Below are 27,784 nucleotides of genomic sequence, written 5' to 3' on the forward strand. Positions count from 1 at the left end.
GCAAAATTTTCTGTAAAAATACAATTTTGACAAAATTATTTAGAATCACAATTTGGCAATATCCTCTATAGCTATTTTTGTCTATAAAAATAAATTTTGAAAAAATTTTACTATAAAAATAAAATGTTGACCAAATTTCCTATAAAAATACAAGTTTGACAAAATTTTCTATAGAAATACAATTTTGACGAAATTTTCTATAAAAATAAAATTTTGACAAAATTTTCTATAGAAATAAAATTTTGATTTTGTTCAAATTCTATAGAAATAAAATTTCGAAAAAATTTTTTTTTGACAAAACTTTCTATAGTAATTAAATTTTACCAACATTTTCTATATAAATAAAATTTTGACAAAATTTTCAATAGAAATACAATTTTGACAAAATTTTCTATAAAAATACAATTTTGCCAAATTTTCTGTAGAAATAAAATTTTGAAGAAATTTTCTATAGAAATAAAATGTTGAGCAAAATTTGTATAGAAATAAAATTTTGTAAAATTTTGCTAAAATTTTCTATAGACATAAAATTTTGCCAAAAAGGTTCTATAGAAATAAAATTTTGACAAACTTTTCTATAGAAATAAAATTTTCTATAGAAATAACATTTTGACAAAATTTTCTATAGGAATAAAATATTGACAAAATTTTCTATAGATATAAGATTTTGACAGAATTTTCTATAAAATGTTGGTAAAATTTTCAACAGAAATACAATTTTGACAAAAGTAATAAAATTTTGACAAAATTTTCTATAGAAATAAAATTTTTAGCAAATTTTCTATAAAAATACAATTTTGACAAAATTTTCTGTAAAAGTACAATTTTGACAAAATTTTTTAGAATCACATTGTGGCAATATCCTCTATAGATATATTTTTTTTTTCTATAAAAATTAAATTTTGACAAAATTTTACTATAAAAATAAAATGTTGACCAAATTTCCTATAAAAATACAAGTTTGACAAAATTTTCTATAGAAATACAATTTTGACGAAATTTTCTATAAAAATAAAATTTTGACAAAATTTTCTATAGAAATTAGATTTTACCAACATTTTCTATAGAAATAAAATTTTGACAAAATTTTCAATAAAAATACAATTTTGACAAAATTTTCAATAAAAATACAATTTTGACAAAATTTCTATAAAAATACATTTTTGCCAAATTTTCTGTAGAAATAAAACTTTGAAGAAATTTTCTATAGAAATAAAATTTTGAGCAAAATTTGTATAGAAATAAAATTTTGACGAACTTTTCTATAGAAATAAAATTTTGACAAAACTTATTTTATAGGAATAAAATATTGACAAAATTTTCTATAGATATAAAATTTTGACAGAATTTTCTATAAAATGTTGGCAAAATTTTCAATAGAAATAAAATTTTGACAAAAGTAATAAAATCTTGACAAAATTTTCTATAGAAATAAAATTTTTTAGCAAATTTTCTATAGAAATACAATTTTGACAAAATTTTCTGTACAAATACAATTTTGACAAAAATTTTTAGAATCACAATGTGGCAATATCCTCTATAGATATTTTTTTACTATAAAAATAAAATGTTGACCAAATTTCCTATAAAAATACAAGTTCGACAAAATTTTCTATAGAAATACAATTTTGACGAAATTTTCTATAAAAATAAAATTTTGACAAAATTTTCTATAGAAATAAAATTTTGATTTTGTTCAAATTCTATAGAAATAAAATGTTGAATTTTTTTTTGGCAAAATTTTCTATAGAAATTAGATTTTACCAACATTTTCTATAGAAATATAATTTTGACAAAATTTTCAATAAAAATACAATTTTGACAAAATTTTTTATAGAAATACAATTTTGCCACATTTTCTGTAGAAATAAAAAATTTTGAAGAAATTTTCTATAGAAATAAAATTTTGAGCAAAATTTGTATAGGAATAAAATTTTGCTAACATTTTCTATAGACATAAAATTTTGGCAAAAATGTTCTATAGAAATAAAATTTTGACAAACTTTTCTACAGAAATAAAATTTTGACAAAGTTTTCTATAGAAATAACATTTTGACAAAATTTTCTATAGACATAAAATTTTGACAAAATTTTCTATAGGAATAAAATAGTGACAAAATTTTCTATAGATATAAAATTTTGACAGAATTTTCTATAAAATGTTGGCAAAATTTTCAATAGAAATACAATTTTGACAAAAGTAATAAAATTTTGACAAAATTTTCTATAGAAATAAAATTTTGTTAGCAAATTTTCTATAGAAATACAATTTTGACAAAATTTTCTGTAAAAATACAATTTTGACAAAATTTTTTAGAACCAAAATGATATCTATAGATATTTTTTTCTATAAAAATAAAATTTTGACAAAATTTTACTATAAAAATAAGATGTTGACCAAATTTCCTATAAAAATACAAGTTTGACAAAATTTTCTATAGAAATACAATTTTGACGAAATTTTCTATAAAAATAAAATTTTGACAAAATTTTCTATAGAAATAAAATTTTGATTTTGTTCAAATTCTATAGAAATAAAATTTTGAAAAAATTTTTTTTTGACAAAATTTTCTATAGTAATTAAATTTTACCAACATTTTCTATATAAATAAAATTTTGACAAAATTTTCAATAGAAATACAATTTTGACAAAATTTTCTATAAAAATACAATTTTGCCAAATTTTCTGTAGAAATAAAATTTTGAAGAAATTTTCTATAGAAATAAAATTTTGAGCAAAATTTTTATAGGAATAATATTTTGCTAAAATTTTCTACAGACATAAAATTTTGCCAAAAATTTAATATAGAAATAAAATTTTGACAAACTTTTCTATAGAAATAATATTTTGACAAAATTTTCTATAGAAATACAATTTTGACGAAATTTTCTATAAAAATACAATTTTGACAAAGTTTTCTATAGAAATAAAATTTTGACAAAATTTTTTATAGAAATAAAATTGTGAAAAAAAATTCTATAGAAATAAAATTTTGACGAAATTTTCTATAGAATTTTTTTTTATAAAATGTTAAAATTTTCTTCAAATTTTGGTATATTATTTTTGCACCGTGCTTGACACCGGATGACTTCTTTTTATGGTATATTTACACACTTAAATGTCGGCGGCGCGACTCGTCGGCTTCATTCTCTGGTTTCTAATAATCTTCTATGTGGTTGGTCAAAATCGACTAATTGACTTTAATGTAGAATAAAATCATCCAATTGACTTTCAATCGGTAACCACAATTTACTCCTTACTTTCTGGGTAAATTTAAGAATCAGTAAACTATTACATATAGTATAAAAAATCATATTAAAAAAAAAGACATAAAAATCGATATAACATTAACAAAAAGGCAAAACAGGAATTCCACATAAAAAAAGATTTTATTTATAAGGTACATTACATTAGAAAAGGTCCTAGTAGTTGATATACACATAATTAACATATTTGTACAGATATACATGCATACATATATGTATACAGTAGAATTTATATGTAAAAACAACAGTAAGACAGTCTTAGTGTGCCATATTGAACATTTATTTGCCGTTTATTATTTATTAATTTTATCAGAGCTTCCCCCTATCTAAAGGACTTGAAAACAGGCGATTAGCAATAATTTGGTATTTTTGGACTGATTTGGACCAAAATTCGTACCAGAGGACCATTTTTTCCCAAATTAAATTAATATCATTTTTCCAAAACTTTACTTCGATATAAAATTTTGTCAAATTTTTATTTCTATTGAAATTTTTTTCAAAATTTTATTTCTAAAGAAAATTTTGTAAAATTTGTATGTCTAATTAAAATTTTGGCAATAATTTTTTTCTAAAGAAAATTTTGTCAAAATGTTATTTCTATAGAAAATTTTGTCAAAATTTTGTTTCTGTAGAAAACTTTGTCAAAAATTTATTTCTATAGAAAATTGTGTCAAACTTTGATTTCTATAGAAATTTTTGTCAAAATCTTATTTCTATAGAAAATTTTTGTCAAAATTTTATTTCTGTAGAAAAATTTATTAAAATTTTAGTTTATTAGAATATTTTGTCAAAATTTTATTTCTGTAGAAAAATTTATTAAAATTTTGTCAAAATTTTATTTCTAAAAAAAAAATTTTGTCAAAATTTTATTTCTATAGAAAATTTTGCCAAAATTTTATTTCTATAGAAAATTTTGGAAAAATACCGATTTGACGAAAATGGATCCAAATCAAAAATGGTACGACCATCAGACCAAAATTAAAAATTAATAATTCTTTGGTCCAATTTTGGTCCGATCGGAACAAAATGGAGACACACAAATTTTGCCAAATTTTTTGTAGAAATAAAATTTTGAAGAAATTTTCTATAGAAATAAAATTTTGAGCAAAATTTGTATAGGAATAAAATTTTGCTAAAATTTTCGATAGACATAAAATTTTGCCAAAAATGTTCTATAGAAATAAATTTTGACAAACTTTTCTATAGAAATACAATTTTGACAAAATTTTCTATAGAAATAACATTTTGACAAAATTTTCTATAGAAATAACATTTTGACAAAATTTTCTATAGAAATAAAATTTTGACAAAATTTTCTATAGGAATAAAATATTGACAGAATTTTCTATAAAATGTTGGCAAAATTTTCAATAGAAATACAATTTTGACAAAAGTAATAAAATTTTGACAAAATTTTCTATAGATATAATTTTTTAGCAAATTTTCTATAGAAATACAATTTTGAAAAATTTTTCTGTAAAAATACAATTTTGACAAAATTTTTTAGAATTACAATGTGGCAATATCCTCTATAGATATAAAAATACAAGTTTGACAAAATTTTCTATAGAAATACAATTTTGACGAATTTTTCTATAAAAATAAAATTTTGAGAAAATTTTATTTCTATAAAAATTTTTGTCAAAATTTTATTTCTATAAAAAATTTTGTCAAAATTTTCTTTCTATAGAAAATTTTGGAAAAATACCGATTTGACGAAAATGGATCCAAATCAAAAATGGTACGACCATCAGACCAAAATTAAAAATTAATAATTCTTTGGTCCAATTTTGGTTCGATCGGAACAAAATGGCAACCCTGACCGAGACACACCGTATTCGGCACATCAATTTGGGGAGTTAAATACCTGTAGATATTAATTTTAAGGCAAATCCAATAAAAATTGGGAGATTAATCTACACCAAAACATGGACCGATACGCAACATATTCAGCACAGTTATTTGTGGTTCTGAAATGCCTCTAATTTTAGGAAAATAGAAAAAATCAAAAGTCTGAAGAAGAAAAGTGTGTTCTCACGTGTGAGTCAGAACAACTAATTTTTTGAGAAGTGTGAACAATGTGTGTTGTGTGGTGCGATGAGTTCCAGAACAGGCGTGATTAAGTCCAGAAGATAAATGACTTCCAAAATTGTTTGCTGGTAAAGGTTTAACCAATGAAACAATATTGGAATTGGTTTAGGTTCATTTGCAAATTGTCTAGAGCCATCCATTTCATTGCTTCAGATAGTCTCATGTCATATGAGCATAACATGGCAACCACTTCTGTGTGTTCAACATTACATGTTGGTAAAACGGTATTTTAAACCATATATAAAATAAAATATGATATTCGATTAGATATCTTCGTCAGAACAAAGTCGCCAAAAGAACACTGTGTGGAAATTGATTTTTTTATGAGCCATTTTAAACTATAGTTGCCTTAATTGTTTTACTATTTTTTTTATGCTGGACATTATGTGAATTTGATTTCTGTGATGGGTGGAATAATTATTTATTTGAATACTTATTGGAAATAACGTTTTTTTTTATTTCTCCTTCCGTAACTTTGAAATATTTTCTTCAATTTCAAATTGAAAACTTGTCTTCGTATCATTACACAATTCAATTTAATATTTCTGCAAACATACAGAGGACATGATGCAACTATTTATTAATTTACTTTGGTGGGCTTGCTTTCCCTTATTGTGGAAACAGAAGTGTTTTCTTAATTAATTAATACATAGAAAGTGGAAGTGCATTTTTATTTGTATGCAAAACTTCAATAAATCTGAAGATGATATTGTTAAATGATAAAATCAATAGCAGCTAGTGGTTACACAATACAACAACTTTTAGGAATATCGAAATTAGATTAAATTGAACACAAAAAAAGACATGAACGTATTTACTACGATGATAAAAAAAGAATGACCGTTCAATTTCTAGAAAACAAAAAAAAAAAAAAACAACATTATGTTCTTCAAGTGAACGGTTTTGTAAATTCATATTTCAAATAAATTTATTAAATATTTTTAGTAGGCCATTCGTAAATCATTAACATCAGAACAGTTTAGCATTTGGAGAAGTAGCCAAGGGAACCCACTTTGTTAATGGAACTGTCGGAAGGACAACGAAAATATTAGAGAGAGTAGGACTAAAGTCAAGAAGGCCGTAGAAATTGAGACCGGGCACCAACAGTTGAGGCAGTTTATCGATTACACTCCAAAAAAAAGTGAACACTATATTTCATTAAAGTCAATTTAATTCTCTTTTAGTTCATGGAATAACGTTTTAAACAAGTTTCCATGACTTTAATATCTTTTTTAAATAAATTAACTAAAACAGAGGAAAAAATTATACAAAATAGTTCAGAATTTCTTAAAATTCGTAAATTTTTTGCAATTTTGAACTCCAATTTTTTTCCTTCAAACTTCAAAACTTCCCAGCAAAAAAATTTGGAAGTTCTTCCAAAGGCACAACTTTAAAAGCACTTCCAGAAGATGCACTCCAATGATGTTCTTTATTTTAACTACCCAGGAAGTTCTTTTAATTACATTTTTTATAACTTGCTTTTTTCATACTTTTAATGGATAATTTTAACTTTTTTTTTGTTTCAAATAGGTTAAAAACAGAGTAAGAATTCATAAAATAGTACAAACCATTTAAATTTTGTCGACAAAAATGCTAAATCCAATCTGAAAAAATTTTATATTTTTGAAAATATTTGAGGTAAAATGTTTCCGATAAGCGTTAGAATCCATTAAAAATTATAAAAAAATTATAAAAATTATTTATTTGACAAAATATCACAGATTTTTTTAATTTACACCCAAAACATTGAATTCGGCTTACACCTAAAAATGTGATGCAAATTCAGTGCAACGGCTGTTGAAATGGAGGACTTCCGTCCTATGACAAGCCCATGTTAATTTCATCGTTTCTGCGTCAATTTTGCACCACTTCCGGATCCAAAAAGAATATTTTCATTACTTTTTCGGCGACGCTTTTTTTGCTGGGTTTTTTAACAAGTGAAATAACCCAGCAAAAAAAGCGTCGCCAAAAAAGTAATGAAGATGTTCTTGTTGGATCCGGAAGTGGTGCAAAATTGACGCAGAAGCGATGAATTTAACATGGCCTTGTCATAGGATGGAAGTCCACCATTTCAACAGCCGTTGCACTGAATTTGCATCACTTCTTTAGGTGTGATCCGAATTCATCATTTTGCATGTAAATTAAAAAATTCTGTGATATTTTGTCAAATAAATATTTTTTTATATTTTTTTTTTTTTTTAATTTTTAATGGATTCTAACGCTTGTCGGAAACATTTGACGTCAAATATTTTCAAAAACTCACAATTTTTCCAGATTGGATTTAGCATTTTTGTCGACATTATTTAAATGATTTGTACCATTTTATAATTTCTTACCCTGTTTTTAACCTATTTGAAATAAAAAAAGTTAAAATTACCCATTAAAAGTATGAAAAACCCAAGTTATAAAAAATTGAATTAAGATAACTTCCTGGGTAGTCTAAATAAAGAACATCATTGGGAGTGCATCTTCCGGAAGTGCTTTTAAAGGTGTGCCTTTGGAAGAACTTCCAAATTTTTTTGCTGGGTAAGTGAAATACGTCGAAAAAAAAATTGTAAAGAATTTTAATAAAAATTGAGGATTCTTGGGGACGAAAGCATCCAAATTTAGTGACAAGAGCCTGACAAGTACTGGCAACAATGTCATCGACCTCTTTGTAACCTCTACAAGGTTAGGTTAGGGGAGCCATCGTGGTGCAATGGTTAGCATGCCCGCCTTGCATACACAAGGTCGTGGGTTCGATTCCTGTTTCGACCGAACACAAAAAAGTTTTCAGCGGTGGATTATCCTACCTCAGTAATGCTGGTGACATTTCTGAGTGCTTCAAAGCTTCTCTAAGTGGTTTCACTGCAATGTAGAACGCCGTTCGGACCCGGCTATAAAAAGGAGGTCCCTTATCATTGAGCTTAACATGGAATCGGGCAGCACTCAGTGATAAGAGAGAAGTTCACCAATGTGGTATCACAATGGACTGAATAGTCTAAGTGAGCCTGATACATCGGGCTGCCACCTAACCTAACCTATATCTAGTTAGGCTTTTGGATTGGTATCTGGCGTTTTCTTTTCAATAGCTTCATAATCAATAAATTCCTCAATCTTTCATGCCCAATGTGCTCGTATTAAAATAATATGTACAAATTAATTATGTCTAATAAATTTTCTTGAATTTGTCGAAAAATATTTACATACATTTGTGATATCGGCATGATGTCAACCATTGTAATACTGTTTAGTTAAAATTTTCTAAATTTTCTAAAATTAACGAAAAATTTGTTTCATAGTGGGTTCACTGTTTTTTCAGTATATGACAAGCCCATTCCAGCAAAAAAAAAATTGGAAGTACTTTAAACAACTTTAAAAGCACTTCCAAAAATGTCCTCCCAAAGATGTTCTTTATTTTAACTACTCAGGAAATTCTGTTAATTCAATTTTTTTAACTCGCCTTTTTCATAATTGTTAATGGCAATTTTAACATTTTTTGTTTTAAATAGGTTAAAAACAGAGTAAGGATTAATAAAATAATTCAAATTTTTTTTGAATTATGTCGAAAAAAATGCTAAATCCATCCAGTCTAAAAAATTTGCGAATTTTTGAAAATTTTTGAGGTCAATCGTTTCAGGCAAGCGTTAGATTGCATTAAAAATCATAGAAAATTTTAAAAACTATTTATTCCTCAAAATATCACAAAATTTCTTAATTCACATCCAAAACACTGAATTCGAATCATACACACAAAAAAATTTCACGAAAAATTTTCCAATTAAAATTTTAATTGAGTTTTAAAAAATATTCAATTAAAAATTTAATTGATTCAACAAATTTTTTAATTGAAAAAAAACAATCACAAAAATAATAGTATCAATTAATTTTTTAATTGGATCAATTAACTTTTTAATTGACCTTCAATTAGTTTTTTAATTGATACTATCATTTCTGTGATTGAAGACATTTCAATTAAAAATTAATTGGATCAATTAATTTCGTGATTGAATCAGAAAAAATTTTTTTTATGTGTACCTTAAGAAGTGATGCATATTCAGTGCAACGGATGTTGAAATGGTGGACATCCGTCCTATGACAAGTGCATGTTAAATTCATCGCTTCTGCGCCAATTTTGAACCACTTTCGGATCCAAAAAGAATATGTTCGCTTGCCGTTGCTTTTTTTGCAGGGATATTTAGTCTTTTTTATCTTTCCGTACACTTAAAAAAAAGTTTTTCTGACGAACAAAATTTTAGGCAAATGAGATTTTCTTTGGACGTAGATTTTTTTTTTTTAACAAATCAAAAAAGATTTAAGAAAATCGTTGCAACCCTTCTCATAAATTCGGGTTTCTTAGTTCTTGAAGAAAAAAATGTAAAACAAAGTCGATTTTGTTAAAAATTACTTTTTTTCCCTTTTGGTGTATGTAGCAAATATTTAAGCCAATTTTTTATTAATTAAATTCTATTTTTTTATTAAACATCTATTACTTATATAAAAAAAATATAAAGTTTTATTAACACACCCACCATGTGTAGGCAATCCGAAAAAAGCGCAAAATATTCTCAAAATGTGATACACAAAAAAAAACATGTTGTCTCCTCCTAAAGTCATCCATATACATTGGAAATGTGTTAAGTGTTTAATGAAATAGAAAAAAAATTCTCATTTTATGCTAAAGCCTTACTGAAAAACAAATTCAATTACAAGAATTATTTGCAACATTTATAAAATATATCATGTGGCTTAAGGCTTTTTTTGCTTTATATTCAAATATTCAGTATTATTTACTATTTTATTTATTTTTTTTGTTTGTTTGAATTTACATATAAATGTTGCTTCGAGCTTATATTAATTTAATATATTTTTAATAATTTAAAAAAACACCAAATAATCAATATCACAAACAAAATATGTTCTGCTCCCTGAAACGCAACAAAAAAAAAACGAAAACAACAAATAAAAAAACTCTTAAGCCCACCACATTTATAAACAAAACCAAAAACGAAGTATAACAACTAATATAACAGTTGAATATAACAGCTTATAAAATAGTTGAATATTATACAGTTTTGGGAACAGATCAATGCCGATGACTACATATCGAAAAATCATTCTCCATAAATGTTTGTTAATTTAATGAAGCTTTTTTTTCGATATATAAAATGCTGTACTGTAATGTTACTAACACCTAATTATATTAGTTATAACGAAATCATAGATGAAAGAAAAAACTTAATAAATATATAAACTATTAGTATAGTAAAGCAATAATCAAAGAAAATACAAAAAGAAAATCATAGAAATATATATTTGAGAACATCAAAAAAACCCAAAAAAAAGCATGTAAATCATTAAAAACAAAAAAAAAAAAAACAATTAACACATTGAGCAACAATTATTTAACTAACTAGTAATAATTAAAAACCACAAGAACATCCATATATAATACATATTATATATATATAAAAAAGCATATATTCTATATTATTTATGTAAGGTTAATAATGGAAATAAAAACTATTCTTTTAATGCAAGCAAACAAACAAAAAATTAACAATTTTTGGCGTTTTTCTGGTTATTTTTAAATATATTTGTTACATAACCCTACTATATGTATGTATATAATATTTTTAATTTGAATGTTTAATCGATTGTTTAATATATCTATATGTATTTATTATTGGCTTTTGGGATACTTTCATTTTCATTCATTTGGACAATTTAACATTAATCGTGAGGAATTTAATTTAATATGATTACATCTGAATAGGTCTAATTGCATAGACATTCGTGATATGATAACTCATCTCCTGATTGGTCTATATCTAAAAATATTTCATAATATCTATGTATGTATATCTTCTTAGATTTAAAGAGACCGATTTTGTGATATAATTATATCTAATTAGATCCTCCCAGTTTGTACACGGCTTATAATTAATATTATTTGTTTTTTTTTGTTTGTTTTTCATTTTCAAATTATTACAATTTAATATTCACATTTTAATTATCATAACATAATCTCATTTTAAATTGGAAATTTAAATTTTATTTTAGATATGTATGAATTGCTTTAAAGCAAAACAAGAAAAAATTACGCTGAGCAACAATTGTTTTTATTTAATTTCCAATTTTTGGGAATTTGACAAAATTTTCTATAGAAATAAATTTTTGACAAAAATTTTCTAAGCAATAAAATTTTGACAAAATTTTCTATAGAAATAAAATTTTGACAACATTTTTTATAGAAGTAAAATTTTGACAACATTTTCTATAGACCTAAAATTTTGACACACAAAATTAAAATTTTGACAAAATTTTCTATAGAAATAAAATTTTAACAAAATTTTCTATAGAAATAAAATTTTGACAATGTTCTGTAGGAATAAAATTTTGGCAAAATTTACTATAGAAATAAAATTTTGACAAAAATTTCTAAAGCAAATAAAATTTTGACAAAACTTTTTATAGAAATGAAATTTTGACAAAATTTTCCATAGAAATAAAATTTTTACAAAATTTACTATAGAAATAAAATTTTGGCAAAATTTACTATAGAAATAAAATTTTGGCAAATTTTTCTATAGAAGTAAAATTTTGACAACATTTTCTATAGACCTAAAATTTTGACAAATTTTTCTACAAAAGTAAAATTTTGACAAAAGTTTCTATAGAAATATAATTTTAACAAAATTTTCTATAGCAAATACAATTTTGGCAAAATTTTCTATAGCAAGTAAAATTTTGACAAAATTTTCTATAGAAATAAAATTTTGCCAAAATTATATATGGAAATAAAATTTGGACAAAATTGTATATAGATATAAAATTTTGACAAAATTTTCTATAGAAATAAAATTTTGACATCATTTTCTATAGAAATAAAATTTTGACAAAATTTTCTATGGAAATAAAATTTTGACAAAATTTGCTATAGAAATAAAATTTTGACAAAATTTTCTATAGAAATAAAATTTTGGCAAAATTTTCTATAGACCTAAAATTTTGACATCATTTTCTATAGACCTAAATTTTTGACTAAATTTTCTACAAAAATAAAATTTTAACAAAATTTTCTAAAGAAATAAAATTTTCCCAACATTTTCAATATCAAATAAAATTTTGCCAACATTTTCAATAGCAAATAAAATGTTGACAACATTTTCTAAATAAATAAAATTTTGCCAAAATTTTCAATAGTAAATAAAATGTTGACAACATTTCCTAAAGAAATAAAAGTTTGACAAAATTTCCTAAAGAAATAAAATTTTGACAAAATTTTCGATAGAAATAAAATTTTGACAAAATATTCTATAGAAATAAAATTTTGACAAAATTTTCTATAGCAATAAAATTTTGACGAAATTTTTTATGGAAATAAAATTTTCTATAGAAATAAAATTTTGACAACATATTCTATAGAAATAAAATTTTGACAAAATTTTCTATAGAAATAACATTTTGCCAAAATTTTATATGGAAATAAAATTTTGACAAAATTGTATATAGAAATCAAATTTTGACAAAATTTTCTATAGAAATAAAATTTTAACAAAATTTCCTATAGAAATAAAATTTTGACAAAATTTTCTATAGAAATAAAATTTTGACATTTTCTGTAGAAATAAAATGTTGACAAAATTTTCTATAGAAATAAATTTTTGACAAAATTTTCTATAGAAATAAATTTTTGACAAAATTGTATATAGAAATAAAATTTTGACAACATTTTCTATAGAAATAAAATTTTGACAAAATTTTCTATAGAAATAAAATTTTGACAAAATTTTCTATAGAAATTTTCAATAACAAATAAAATCTTGACAACATTTTCTAAAGAAATAAAAGTTTGACACAATTTTCTATAGAAATATAATTTTGACAAAATTTTTTATAGAAATAAAACTTTGACAAAATTTTCTATAGAAATAAAATTTTGATAAAATTTTCTATAGAAGTAAAATATTGACAAAATTTTCTATAGAAATTAATTTTGACAACCGGTACATAATTGCGGATTTGACAGCAAAAACAAAAAGAAGTTTATCCTTAATGTTGTGTAAATTCCCTGGCCCAAAATACGCGAACAACTTATGGTCCTAAAATTGCATCTCATAATTAAAATTTAGTATAGAAATGAAATTTTGACAAAATCTTTTATAGGAATAAAATTTTCTATAAAAATGCTTTGCCAGATTTTACACTCTTCACACAGAAAAAAAATATCACCATCATGTTTCCAATTAAAAAGTTGATTGAACTCGAAAAGTTTTTCAATTAATAAATTAATTGATACAATTAACGTTTTAATCAAGATAGTAACATTAAGTAAATTAAGTCAATGATTGAACATTTTTATATTTTTAGTTAAGAAATTATACAATTAGCTTTTTAATAAACTCGGAAGACTAAATCAGTTAAAAAAGCGATGGAAAGTTTTACATTTTTTAATTAAACATTTATTTCGAACAATCAGTTTTTTAAGCAAACTAAAAATACGAAGTCAGTTAAGGACGTAATTGAAAATAGTTACGTTTTTAAATATTAATTAAAACAAAAATAAAATTAAAAAATTTATTGAGTTTTGAAATCAACATCAATTAAAAAATTTATTGACACTTGCTAATGATATCAATTAATTTTTTATTCAAGTATTTTTCATGCCCAATTAGAACTGATTGATACTACCATTTTTATTATTGAAGACATTCCAATTAAAAAAAAATTGGATCAATTAATTTCGCGATTGAACATTAACGACAAATTTCATTAAAATAAAGAGATTTTAATTAAAAGAACATTCATTATCTTTGCTTTAAAATTTTTTTCTTTAAATTTAAGACACAAATACTTGAAATTTGGGTCCATTCATTATTCCATTGTGTCTTTTAAGTAAGGTACATTTTCCTTATAGTAAATAAAAACAGTTTTGATTTAAAGAAATAATCTTTAAATTAAATGATATTTTGAATACAAAATAGATTAAAATATAGTCTAATACTTATATCGAGGATTTTGTATCTTTGGCTTAAAGTTCTTTTGAAATTAAAAAAATTTTTACTTTAAAGGACACACAAAAATTTCTGATTCAATCACGAAATTAATTGATCCAATTAATTTTTTAATTGAAATGTCTTTAATCACGAAAACGATAGTATCAATCACAATTTTAATTGGACATAAAACAATTGATTAAAATATTAATTGATTTAATTTGAAAATTTCAACTAAATTTTTTGATTGATTCAATTAAAATATTAATTGATGTTGCTTGCAAAACTCAATTAATTTTTAGAATTAAAAACGTAACTATTTTCAATTACTTTCTTATCTGGCTTTTGTGTTTTTAGTTTGATTAAAAAATTGATTGTTTGAAATAAATTTTTGTTTAAAAATTTAAAAAACAAAATCAATCACTTTTTTTAACTGATTTAGTCTTCCGAGTTTTATTAAAAAGTTAATTGTATCAATTAATTTTTTAACTAAAAATTTAAAAACTTTCAATCACTGACTTAATTAACTTTATGCTTCTATCTTGATTAAAAAGTTAATTGTATCAATTAATTTATTAAGAGAAACATTTTTCAATTTCAATTAAATTTTTAATTGGTAATATTTGGTGATATTTTTTCTGTGTATCTGTCATAATGTGGACTTTTAACTGACATTACTGGCAGAATGAAAATTCGACAAATGGGATCTGTATCTTAATTTTGATTTTATGGTGCCTAGATTTAAAGCTAGATAGCTCTCTAAAAAAAATTCCTTATTTTAAAGAATAAGGCTCGGAATCAATACCGCAATCCTTAAGGGAAGGTCAAAATGGTTGCATCCAACTAAACCTTTTTTTTTAGTGTGATGCAATTTACAGAGCAGTCCATTAAAATGTATATAAATGGGCCTATGAATACACAGAAAAAAATATTTACACGGTATTAAAGAGTACGCACACTACATTTTAGTATGCGCAATTTACACAATTTCTTGAAAAAAAAAAATCTTGAAAAAAAAATTCTTCAAAAAAAAATTTTTAATCAATACCAAAATCCTTAAGGAAAGGTCAAAATCTTTGGATCCAAATAAACTTTTTTTGATTGTGATTTGATATAAAATTAAAATAAATAAAAATTAAAATTTACATTCCCACTCAAAAATTAAACACTTTATTTTTTATTTCATCGATACTGGGCAATATTGGCGATAATTGTACTGGATATAGAAAACATAACTAATATCATAATTTTACTGCTTGTCCAATTGCGTTATATGATATTTTTCTAATTTGTTGACTAGACCCCGTTAAATCGTGGGTTTATTTTAAGCTTTCTTTTTTTATGTTTTATTTTTTCATCTATAATTTTATTTGCGCAAAATAGTTTCTTATCTACGACATATCGATGTCTACATTCCAAAGTACACTAAGTCTAAAAGTGAATTTTACAGCAAATAACTTCAAAGTTTTGTTTTTTGAAATTTCTTAAAACCCGTATAAGATAGAAATTCCCTTATTTTCGGTCTTAAAATCAAAAATGGCTAAAATGACTTAGACCACTTTAGACCGAACAAAGCTGTTTGCCCTTTTTGGATTGGACATTTTTTAAAACTTTAGTCACAGGCTAACTACAATATTAACCATAACTTTTGATAGAAATGCCCAATAAATTCGAACTTTTGACAGGATGCAATTCACATGAATCCGAATAAAAAAGAGCGAACTCAATCAAAAAATGCTAAGTCGACTTATCGTACTCTGGAATGAGGGCATCGATATATGCTGTTTCCTATTGTTGCTTTTGCTGCGGATTTGGGCTTTTACCAAATTAAATAAGCCTACTTCATTTAATACAATCCCAGTATGCTTGGGAAAATTAGTTTCATGACCTTAGCACCAGGAATTTTCGGTGTATTTTTTTTAATTTAAATTGTTATAGATGTTTCTCCGATGGTTCTATCGATAATGGATACTAAAATCAAATTTTTGTACAAAAGACGTCGAAGTCAACACTGCATACCTTTCCCTTATTCGGCATAAAGGGTGATACGGTCAAAATTTGGTCAAGGGAAAACGCGTGTAAATCGGTGAAATCGTTTATTTAAAAAATCAAATTAAATTTCTTTTTCAAGTTCAATTAGTATAAAATTCAGGAAAAATATTCAGTTAGGCTTTCGCTTTTCCAAATCCGAATTGCCGGGCCTCACGCTTGACACCTGCCATCAGATTTTGTACAGCCACCTTGTCCACCTTCTTCGCCGCAGAAAGCCAGTTTGCCTTGAACTGTTGCTCGTCCTTAGCAGTTTTTTTGGTCTTCTTTAGGTTCCGCTTGACAATAGCCCAGTATTTCTCAATTCGGCGGAGCTCTGGCGTGTTGGGAGGGTTCTTGTCCTTGGGAACCACCTGCACGTTGTTGGCGGCGTACCACTCCATGGCCTTTTTACCGTAATGGCAAGATGCCAAATCCTGCCAAAACAGTACGGAACAACCGTGTTTCTTCAGGAAAGGCAGCAGACGTTTATTCAAACATTCTTTCACGTAAATTTCTTGGTTGACAGTCCCGGAAGCTATGAAAATGCTGCTTTTCAAGCCACAGGTACAGATGGCTTGCCAACTTTGACAGTTTTATGTGCTTGAAAATATCTGCTACCTTTCCCCTTCCTTTTGCCGTATAAAACTCCTGTCCCGGAAGCTGCTTGTAGTCGGCTTTGACGTAGGTTTCGTGTTCGTGGGGTGTTCAGGTTTTTTAAATGCAAAATTGAAAGAAATACGTCAAGTTTATATTGACCAAATTTTGACCGTATCACCCTTTATCTATAGTTCAAACAAAAAAATATCAATTAATTTTCTTGTCAATACAATTAAAATGATGTTTAAATTTGAGCTAACAATGCAATTTGTAAATACAATTACGATTTTAGTAATATTTTGTCACATTAGCAACCCAATTTGTTATATAAAAAAAAAATTTTTTTGTCTTAAAAAGTTTCTTTAACAACAATTTAATGTTAGTTAAAAAAATTATAACATTATTGTGTGTTCACATAAATCATCCAAAAGTCCGGTACGTCAAAGGTTGACTTATTGACAATAATCGAAAAAGTCGACTTCTTCCAAAATTAAAAAAAACTGACTATTTTATATTTTGGCCATTTTTTTTTTGGTCAGCTTTGCAAGTGTTTTAAAATTTTGAAAAACTTTAAGTCGAAAAGTTTACATACGCAATAGTTAACATTTCCAAAAACGTCGAAAAGTTTACATACGCAGTAGTAAACATTTCCAAAAACGTGAAACAAGATGCTGAGGATGCCACCATATAAACCAACAAAAGCAAAAGCCTCTCATATCTGTGTTAAGATAGAAATCAGAATCAAATATTTTACATTTCTCAGATATTGGAAAAATTGATTTTTGCAATAGGAAAGTCAATATTTGTCATGAAAATAGATTTTCGACTTTTTTAATTCGATTTGTCACCTTCCATCTATTGGACTTAGGATTTATAAATTTTCTTTCTTTATATTTTTCTTGTATATATTAATTATTCCAAACTTAACACCAAAATTTTGTTTTGTCCTTCATTTACAACTCTCCCATAAAACCAATCATAAATTTGTCCTTCTATTTTTTTTAGTTATTTTTATCTATTTTTTTTATTTTTATTTTAAATTTCTATTCTACTCCTTTGTTTTTTCTCTCTCTCCCATTTATGTAAAAATGTATCAACCCTTTCTTTGCTAGCAGACGTAGAAATTCAGGGAACCAATTCGGTGCTATCATCAACTCTAATCAATGGAAGTCTCTTGACACCAACTTCTCCAGTACAACCTCGCCGTGATTCTATACTCAAACAACAGGGAAGTGTAAAGACAGATAAAAGAGTTTCCATCAAAAATACCCCTATAAAGGCTGGACCCAATAGCAGTGGTAATGGTGGTGCGGCATCCAATATAGAATATATATCGGAAAAATCCAATGACTCAACAAGCGGGATAAATAAAAAAAGACAAGGCAAACCACCGCCAGGTAATCAAAAAATTAAATTTGTATTTTTACACACAAAAATTAAATTTTGTTTTATTTTTTCTTTTTTTATTTTCCAGGACCTCGCCCAGCCTCTTTGGTTATAACTAAAAATGATGGCAATTCCCATTTCAAATTGGTCCGTTCGGCCTCCATTGATTATGAGGACATTGAGTCACAAAATGTCACAAGTATACAAAGACAAACAACGAATCGTACTCTCTTGGAGCAATTACAGGAAGATGAATCCGCTCCCTTAGTATTTACCGTCCATAAGTGACCTTTTAAGTTGTCCCCTATACATATACTAAGTAATAGAACTATTCCTATTTATTAAATTTATACTAAATTCAATTTTTTTTTATTTTAAACCCTATGTAGTAGTATAAATTTATTTAATTTGAGTTTAATAAATAAGTGACAGTGTTACAAATGAATCCAAATACGTAATTTAATTTATAAAATAAAAACAAATCTTAATTGCAAAACATCATCAACCTTAGCAGCATCATCATTGTCATCAACGACAAACAATACAACAGGAATATATAGCCAATAATACAAAGAAATAGAGTACAATTTTCAATATATAAATAATTTTTTGAGTTGAATTTAATAGCTAATATTTTAACAAGTTAGAAATTGCCTTTGTTAATGTTAAGAGTTTTATATTATTATAGAAATGTTTAAATAATAATAAATTTATCTAATATATAAATACAAAGTAAACGAAAGAAATTGTTTCTTTATGTATTAAATTTTCGTAAATAAATAGTGTGGTGTAATGAACAACTCCATAAAAAATTTAATGAATTTGTTTGAATTTTCCATATGAAAAAAATCGTATTTTGTCCAAATTTTATTTCTATAGAAAATTTTTTCCAAATTTTATTTCTATAGAAAATTTTCTCCAAATTTTATTTCTATAGAAAATATTCTCCAAATTTTATTTCTATAGAAAATTTTCTCCAATTATTTCTATAGAAAATTTTCTCAAAATTTTATTTCTATAGCAAAATTTGGTCAAAGATTTATTTCTATAGAATATTAAGTCAAAATTTTATTTGTATAGAAAATTTTGTCGAAATTTTATTTTCTATAAAAAATTTTGTCAAAAAAATTTTTTTTTCTATATAAAATTTTGTCAAAATGTTATTTCTATAGAAAATTTTGTCAAAATTGTATTTCTATAGAAAATTTGTTAAAATTTTATTTCTATAGAAAATTTTGTCAAAATTTTATTTCTATAGAAAATTTTCTCCAAATTTTATTTCTATAGAAAATTTTCTCCAAATTTTATTTCTATAGAAAATTTTCTCAAAATTTTATTTCTATAGCAAAATTTGGTCAAAGATTTATTTCTATAGAATATTAAGTCAAAATTTTATTTGTATAGAAAATTTTGTCGAAATTTTATTTTCTATAAAAAAATTTGTGAAAATTTTATTCCTATAAAATATTTTGTTAAAATTTTATTTCCATAGGAAATTTTGTCAAATCGATGATTTGACGGTGGCAAAGGAAAAGAAAAAAATTTAGATAGATAGAAAATTTTGTCAAAATTTTATTTCTATAGAAAATTTTCTCCAAATTTTATTTCTATAGAAAATTTTCTTAAAATTTTATTTCTATAGCAAAATTTGGTCAAAGATTTATTTCTATAGAATATTAAGTCAAAATTTTATTTGTATAGAAAATTTTGTCGAAATTTTGTGAAAATTTTATTCCTATAGAATATTTTGTTAAAATTTTATTTCCATAGGAAATTTTGTCAAATCGACGATTTGACGGTGGCAAAGGAAAAGAGATATGATATGTACGAATTTATTTCGGCATAAGCCGGCTATCATGTAAAACCTTTTTTTGGAAGGTTCAAGTGTGGTTCATTGTTGGGTTTAATGAACTGTCTGAATTTACTCTGATAATTGGTTGATAGTTTTGCTGCAAGTACAGGATGCTGATGGGGAATGTGGTAATTCCGAAACGTGCGTCCATCCAACCATCTTGCAGTCTATAGGATTTTCCCCAAATAAATTTGACAAACATTCTTTTCCTCTGTTGGTTAAGCTACACTTGTAGTTTAGTGAATGCATGGTTTTAAGATGAAATCAAAAACAACAAAATGTTATTTCTATAGAAAATTTTGTCAAAATTTTGTTTCTATATACCAAAATTTCATTTCTATAGAAAATTTTATTTCTATAAAATATTTTGTCAAAATTTTATTCCTGTAGAATATTTTTTCAAAATTTTATTTCTATAAAAAATTTTTGTCAAAATTTTATTTCTATATGTATTTTTGTCAAAATTGTATTTCTATAGATAATTTTGTCAAAAATTTATTTCTATAGAACATTTTGACAAAATTCATCAAAATTTTATTTCTATAGAACATTTTGTCAAAATTGTATTTCTATAGAAAATTTTGTCAAAATTTTATTTCTATAGAAAATTTTGTCAAAATTGTATTTCTTTTTATCAACATTTTATTTCTATAGAAAATTTTGTCAAAATTGTATTTCTATAGAAAATTTTGTCAAAATTGTATTTCTATAGAAAATTTTGTCAAAATTTTATTTCTATAGAAAATGTTGTCAAAATTGTATTTCTATAGAAAATTTTCTCAAAATTTTATTTCTATAGAAAATTTTCTCAAAATTTTATTTCTATAGAAAATTTTCTCAAAATTTTATTTCTATAGAAAATTTTCTCAAAATTTTATTTCTATAGAAAATTTTCTAAAAATTTTATTTCTATAGAAAATTTTGTCACAAATTTATTTCTGTAGAAAATGTTATCAAAATTTTATTTCTATAGAAAATTTTGTCCAAATTTTATTTCAATAGAACATTTTGTCAAAATTTTATTTCTATAGAACATTTTGTCAAAATTGTATTTCTATAGAAAATTTTGTCAAAATGTTATATCTATTTATCAACATTTTATTTCTATAGAAAATATTGTCAATTTTTTTTTCTATTGAAAATTTTGTCAAAATTTTATTTCTATAGAAAATTTGTGAAGTTGGAAATATTTTGCAAAATCTACGTAAACATCAAGAATTCTACCAAAGAGTAAAAAATCTAACATGTTTGGTAGAATTCTACCATCTGTGGCAATCGGGCTAGAATATCGTTTGCATTTTCTTAATGTACAGTGACCCACATAAATATTGGCACACCAAACAATTTTGTTTAAAAACCATATTTTAAAAGTGATATGAAGCTATTTTAAATTAAAAATATTGAAATTTGAATTGTAACTGTATTAAGAGTATAGATCACTTTTTATTTTAGACAAAATTTTGTTCTTTCAATATTTAAATTATAAAAAATTAAAACAAGGCACATTTTTTGAGGAACAAAAGTATTGGCACAGGTACACAGAAAAATTTTTCAACAAAATATTTCCAATTAAAATTTTAATTGAATTTTCAAAAATATTCAATTAAAAATTTAATTAATTCAACAAATTTTTTAATTAAAACAAAAATTAATCACAAAATTAATAGTATCATTTAATTTTTTAATTGGATTAAATAATTTTTTAATTGATTTCGGTGATTGAAGACATTTCAGTTAAAAATTAATTGGATGAATTAATTTCGTGATTGAATCCAAAAATTATTTTATTGTGTGTAGTTCTAATTTTTTTTTTGTTTTTTTTTTTTTGTAGATTTAGTACTTTTTGGGCATTCCGTTTTGTTTAATAACATCATCAAGTCTAGACAATAAGTGGACTATTTTTTTGTTTCATTTATACCTATATTCCCCCATTCTTCCATCAACACTGTACCAAATTTCACCAAAATCGGTTAATAATAGTAGCCTGAATATTGCGAACAACAAATACATGGCCAGGCGGACGGACACCAAGGGCTAAACCGACTCAGGAGATGGTTCTGAGTCCATCAGTATATATTTTATGGAGCTTAAAATCAATTTTTCGGAGTTACCCTGGCCACTATGTGGTTTAGGATCCTGTGCCAATACTTATGTGGGACACTGTATAAACGCAACCATGACGAATATATACAACTACATTTTCTAGGTCACTAATTTCTATAATTCTGTGTACATCAGATTCCCAATAAATTTAGTTGCTATCACTAATTTAAAAGCTTTTGTTCTCAAAATAAAAAAAGCTTTATCTCAATAATGTGGCAATATGAAGATTGTTTTGCGTCTAGGTGGCAACATAACAGTAAATTCTTTTCATTGTTTACAAATGTGTTGGGGCCGGTTTTATCGCATCATATGTTCACGTGGGTCAATCATCTGTAAACATACCCAAATGTGTCAATGAAAAACACCACCATAGTATGACGTCATAAAATGAATTCGTGCGATACGAAAGAGAAAATAAAAACAGAAACCGATACAAAACAAACCACCAACACTCCACAATCGTACTATACAATTCCATCATGACCATATTAAGAGAGAGGAGGGAGGCCAAAATTGAATGTATAGCGGAAAAAATGTACACAAATGTTCGGCGGCAAAAAACCAAAGGCCACTTCAAAGCATTACAAACAGCTGTTAATATAGTTTCGTTGAGCACGCCGAGCCGAGCGGGTGAGTGTTTTTGGGATTTTCAGTAGTCAGAAAACAAATAAGCATAAAAGCGATTCGTCTGCTAAGTGGGAATACATTTTATTTCTTCTTCTCGAGTCGGATTCGAAAGGTCACCTTGAAAAGTTGCGAAGAAAACTAATTTTTTGTTCGCTGCGTGAGTTTAATTGACATCTTCATAAATTAGAAATCTGTTTTTTAGGTAAATTTTAATATTTTTTTTATTGATTTGTGATAAGAAAAATCTAATGTGTGTAAAGTTCATAGAAAAAAAATGTGCAATGAAACTGTAAAATAAGACAAAAAAGCCAATTGAAAAAGAAACGAAAATAAAGTGAAAAAATGTGTGTACAACCTCTCGTAACTGCAAGCAAAACTTGCAAATATGTGTATATAACCAACATAATAGAAAAATAAAATACATTTCAACTTTCTATATTTTTTGTAGTAACAACGAAATTATCATGTCTATACATGCTTGCCTCGTGTTAGTGTTGAGGATTTTTTTATTACCTTTTTTTATTCAAATCTGCATTCAAATGTTGCAATAGCATCTACCAAATTTTATAACGAGTTTTGAGCGTTACATTATGAACAACCTTACATCCGTTGCACCAATATTCATCACTGCAGATATTTACCATGCATTTCTAAGCAGGTGGCGAGTTTAATAGGTCTTTTCACGTATTTCTACTGGATAAAATCTGAAATGTATAAATTTTCGAGAGGAAAATCCTCTGAGCCACGCCCCCCATACTGGAATATCTACTACTCATAAGTGTTGTCTGATTACGTGATTTTTCACCAAACTGGGGATTTTTCCCGTGGTCGGTATTTTTTTTTTTTTGGGGGGATCAATGGATTTGGCTGGGGATGAAATTATGGGTTGGGGACTTTTCTGGTTTTATTTGCATCTTCAATCACTTAGTATTAAAATTGTTGTAGAAAATGTAATGGCAACGTAGAATAAGACGTATACGCCAATCTTAATGAATTTATTTAGGTTAGGGTAAATCGCGTTCCTGTTTACCATCGTATTTTAGTATCAAATTCGAGAAGGCCAAATTCCCAATCGGAAAAAATAACGAGAAAAATATCAGAAATCATATAATTTTGTTCTAAATGTCTTCCCGTGCTCTGGTTTACGAATTCGCTAAACGTAAAAAGTTTTCTAGCCAAAAAGTCGAACTTTTATACTTTCATAAAATAAAACAAGTAAGTAAAGTAGAAAGTCGGGCGGGGTCGACTATATCATACCCTAAACCACCATTACAGAATTAGTAATCATAAGCATTTGTGGGGTAACATATAGGTCTGGGAGATAAACCGCAGTTGCATATTTAAGAAAATTAAGGGGTACATGTCTATGGGTGCTTTGTGTCAATCTGACTATAGCTCATAGTCAATGTTGCCAGGGAAAATGTTCGGTTTACCCTACAAGGACAAAAAAGTCCCCCACTTTCCCATACATTCCCAAACAATTTTCCCTACTATATTTTTCGTTAAATTTAAAAAATTTTACAAAACAAAAATGGTTCTAAGTACTTTATTATCTTAAAACATGAATGTGCAACGTATATAACTTAGAATATAAATTTGTATTACCACCACGGTTGCCACAGTTGGTAGAATTCTACCCAAATTAGTAATCTTTTTTTGTTAAATCTCTATAAAAATAAAATTTTGGAAAAAGTTTCTATAAACAAATTTTTGTGAGAAATGTTTCTATAGAAATAAAATTTTGACAATAAGTTCTATAGAAATAAACTTTTGAGAAAAAAATTCAAAGAAATAAAATTTTGAGAAAATTTTTTATAGAAATAATATTTTGAAAAAATTTCTATAGAAATACAATTTTGACAAAATGTTCTATAGAAATAAAATGTTGACAAAATTTTCTACAGGAATAAAGTTTACCACACATTGTTAAAGATCAAGCCTTGCCGGCTTCTAATTTCCTCCTCTAGAGCCACCAAAATGTAAAAATTATTACAAATTGTGTTGAGTGAAAATGTCCTACATTGTGGCCCTACGTACCTACAAGACGCTAAATATTAGAAAAACCCTACATATAGGGAATTTCCCCTACTTCTAGCAACACTGGCTGTGTTGATATTGCGCCTACGGAGTTAGTATGCCACTAATATTGAGCCCATTATTAAAAAAGAGAAAATCGTTAAATTAGTGTGGGTAATAAATACAAATTTGTAAAATTCGAGCAATATTCTTATGTAAGAGCTACAAGTACGTATAAGTACGATCGGCTACTACATCAAAATTTGAAATATGAGTAACATTGGTTAATAAATAAGAGTACTATGACCAAATTTGGGAAAATCGAGCGATGTATATATATGGAAGCTATATCTAAATCTGAAGCAATTTGCATAATATTTTGCTGGTTTGATTAATACCACAAAAGGTTACCTTGTGCAAGATTTGAGAAAGATCAGTTACGAAATGAGGCCTGTATGGTCAAACATAAGGTTATAAGGGCGAATTTTTCAAAATCGAGCGATACATATATGGGAGCTATATCTAAATTTGAACCGATTTCGATGAAATTTTGCACATATAGTTAGTACTATAGAGGACTGGATCTAGCCAACTTTTAGTAAGATCGGTTAATAAATAAGGGTTTTTTGGCCAAATTTAGAAAAATCGGGCGGTACATATATATGGGAGCTATAGCTAAATGTGAACCGATTTCGATGATTTTTTGCACATATAGTTAGTGCTATAGAAGATTATATCTAGCCAACTTTGAGTAAGATCGGTTGATAAATAAAGGTTTTGTGGCCAAATTTGGGAAAATCGGGCGATACATATATATGAGAGCTATATCTAAATCTGAACCGATTTGGATGAAATTTTGCAGACTTGAAGGGCGACGGAAAAGATTACCTTTTGCCAAATTTGGTGACGATCCGTTTGAAAAAACGCGCAACGTGACCCCATTTGTCGAAATCGGGCGATACATATATATGGGAGCTATATCTAAATTTGATCCGATTTCTTCCAAATTCAATAGCGTTCGTCCTTGTGCCAAAAAAACTACCTGTACCAAATTTCATCAAAATCGGTTAATAATTGCGACCGGAATCCTGTGAACAACAAATACATGGGCAGACGGACGGACGGACACCAAGCGCTATATCGACTCAGGAGGTGATTCTGAGTCGATCGGTATATATTTTATGGGGTCTAAAATCAATATTTCACATTTTTTGGCCGATCAAACTTATTATACCCTGACCACTATGTGGTTTAGGGTATAAACAGCCAAGAGCTATAACTCGAAGACAAAGTTTTAAAGAAAATTGTCGATCAGTTTATGAGTTTTTGGTAATACAAAATATTGCGTTTTGCGAATTTATAAACTGGAACAGGGAGGCTATTCCATCATATGTTCTCGTCGAAATTTGTGTGGATGCGTACTGAAAAAGTGAAACCAATGATACAATACAATACGTGTTCGTTAATTATCACATAAAGGTGGGTTCTACATTCGGGTTTTGAGTTTAAAATCACTTTATTTTCGCGATTACTTTTCCTGAAATAACCAAAATTATAAGTGAAAACAAACATTTTCCGGTAAAGTCTTACCGAAATCTAAAGTAACAAGAAACTATGCATCAATTGAATTAATTTATCCGCTTTATATTGGACTGTTTTAATAAAGTAACCGCGAAAATTTCAACTCGAAAAGCGAACATAGTACTTTCCTTATAGGCCGGTACTATGTTCGGTTTTCGCGTTGAAACTCCATACAAAACCAAAAAATGCGAAAAACAAGCGACATTTTTTCCATTTGTGGTACTTTGTTTTTGGAGTTGAAAAGCTGACGTTTATAGCATGGCGCCATTTGCAATGAGAATTAAGAAATAATTTATTTATTAAAACCCACACAAATAGGGTTTATAACGCAAACAGGAATCATATTTTTTGTTCCGAAAATATACAAAGGAGTAGCAGATCAATTGCCCAAGGAAAAATAAAATGTTAATTTTGTAATAGCAAGAAGCAACCACCAACTTAATTCAATATCGCTTCATTTTAAATAGCGCTCCCTGTTACCTAAATAAACACCGCTTTCTATGTAGGAAATAAAAGTTTTTCGCAAGAATGAACATAGTACCGGTCTTAAGGCGTAACAACAAATTGAAAAAAAAATACCAAAAAAATCTTATATATCAAAAAATTCTCAATTAAAAAAAATAAAATTAAATATTTGTCTTGTTATTCATAAATTGCTGCTTAGATTGTTTTTAAGTTTTTGTACAACTTTCCAAAAAATTTCACTAATTCCTACAGCTTCAATTATGTTAAAGGTGAGTACTATGTTCAGGTTTTTCACCAAAACACTAAATTAAAAGTGCAAAAATATATGTGAAGACGATTACATTTTTATCAAGTCTTCTCAAATTATGGATGGAAAAGATCCAATGTATTAATTGCGTACTATTTAATATTTCTAAATTAATTGATTAAAAAATTTAAAAAAAAAAATTGGACAAAATGAAAAAAAAAACAAAAACCGGTTTATTTAATAATTTGGATTTTCTGGTTAACCGAAAACCTTTGTGATAGAACTATTCAGTAAATTGTAGACAAGGTGCATCCTTCAAATAGAAAATCACAAATTGGATTACTTCCAACTTGCACGAGTATACACGAGACCTCAATGAATTCACACCCATACCCATACATGCGTAAAAGCATAGTAATCTATTAAGTTTTATTTCCTTAAACTTGCGAATTTATTTTAATTTAAAACAGTATTCGGAAATTGAATTAAGTCACTTTTAGAAAATTTTCAGAAAAATGTATATTAGGTAACGACCCGATATCA

The 27,784-nt window shown here is 26.0% G+C and overlaps 2 protein-coding genes across 13 annotated transcripts in view; both read left to right on the top strand.

The window, feature by feature from the left end:
- Arms (Ankyrin repeat-rich membrane spanning) overlaps window positions 1-18,801 on the top strand; it is a 127,347-nt gene extending 108,546 nt beyond the window's left edge. For 9 of the 11 annotated variants that reach the window (XM_075312634.1, XM_075312644.1, XM_075312636.1 and 6 more), the window contains 2 exons: window positions 18,077-18,361; window positions 18,439-18,801. In XM_075312634.1, coding sequence (XP_075168749.1) covers window positions 18,077-18,361; window positions 18,439-18,638 — 485 coding nt within the window. In that variant the 3' untranslated portion in view covers window positions 18,639-18,801. The remainder of the gene's footprint in view (window positions 1-18,076; window positions 18,362-18,438) is intronic. The other 2 variants (XM_075312635.1, XM_075312637.1) reach the window with 1 other exon arrangement.
- Window positions 18,802-22,876: 4,075 nt separating this feature from the next.
- The window catches only part of LOC142238643 (glycogen debranching enzyme), a 36,022-nt gene continuing 31,114 nt past the window's right edge, over window positions 22,877-27,784 (top strand). The window contains exon 1 of one of the 2 annotated variants that reach the window (XM_075310339.1): window positions 22,877-22,935. The gene's annotated coding sequence lies outside the window, so the exon portion shown is untranslated. Of the gene's footprint in view, window positions 22,936-22,974; window positions 23,135-27,784 lie in introns of those variants that run through there. The other variant, XM_075310337.1, reaches the window with a different exon arrangement.

This window comes from Haematobia irritans, chromosome 5 (assembly GCF_050003625.1).
Source record: "Haematobia irritans isolate KBUSLIRL chromosome 5, ASM5000362v1, whole genome shotgun sequence".
Lineage (NCBI taxonomy): Eukaryota > Metazoa > Arthropoda > Insecta > Diptera > Muscidae > Haematobia > Haematobia irritans.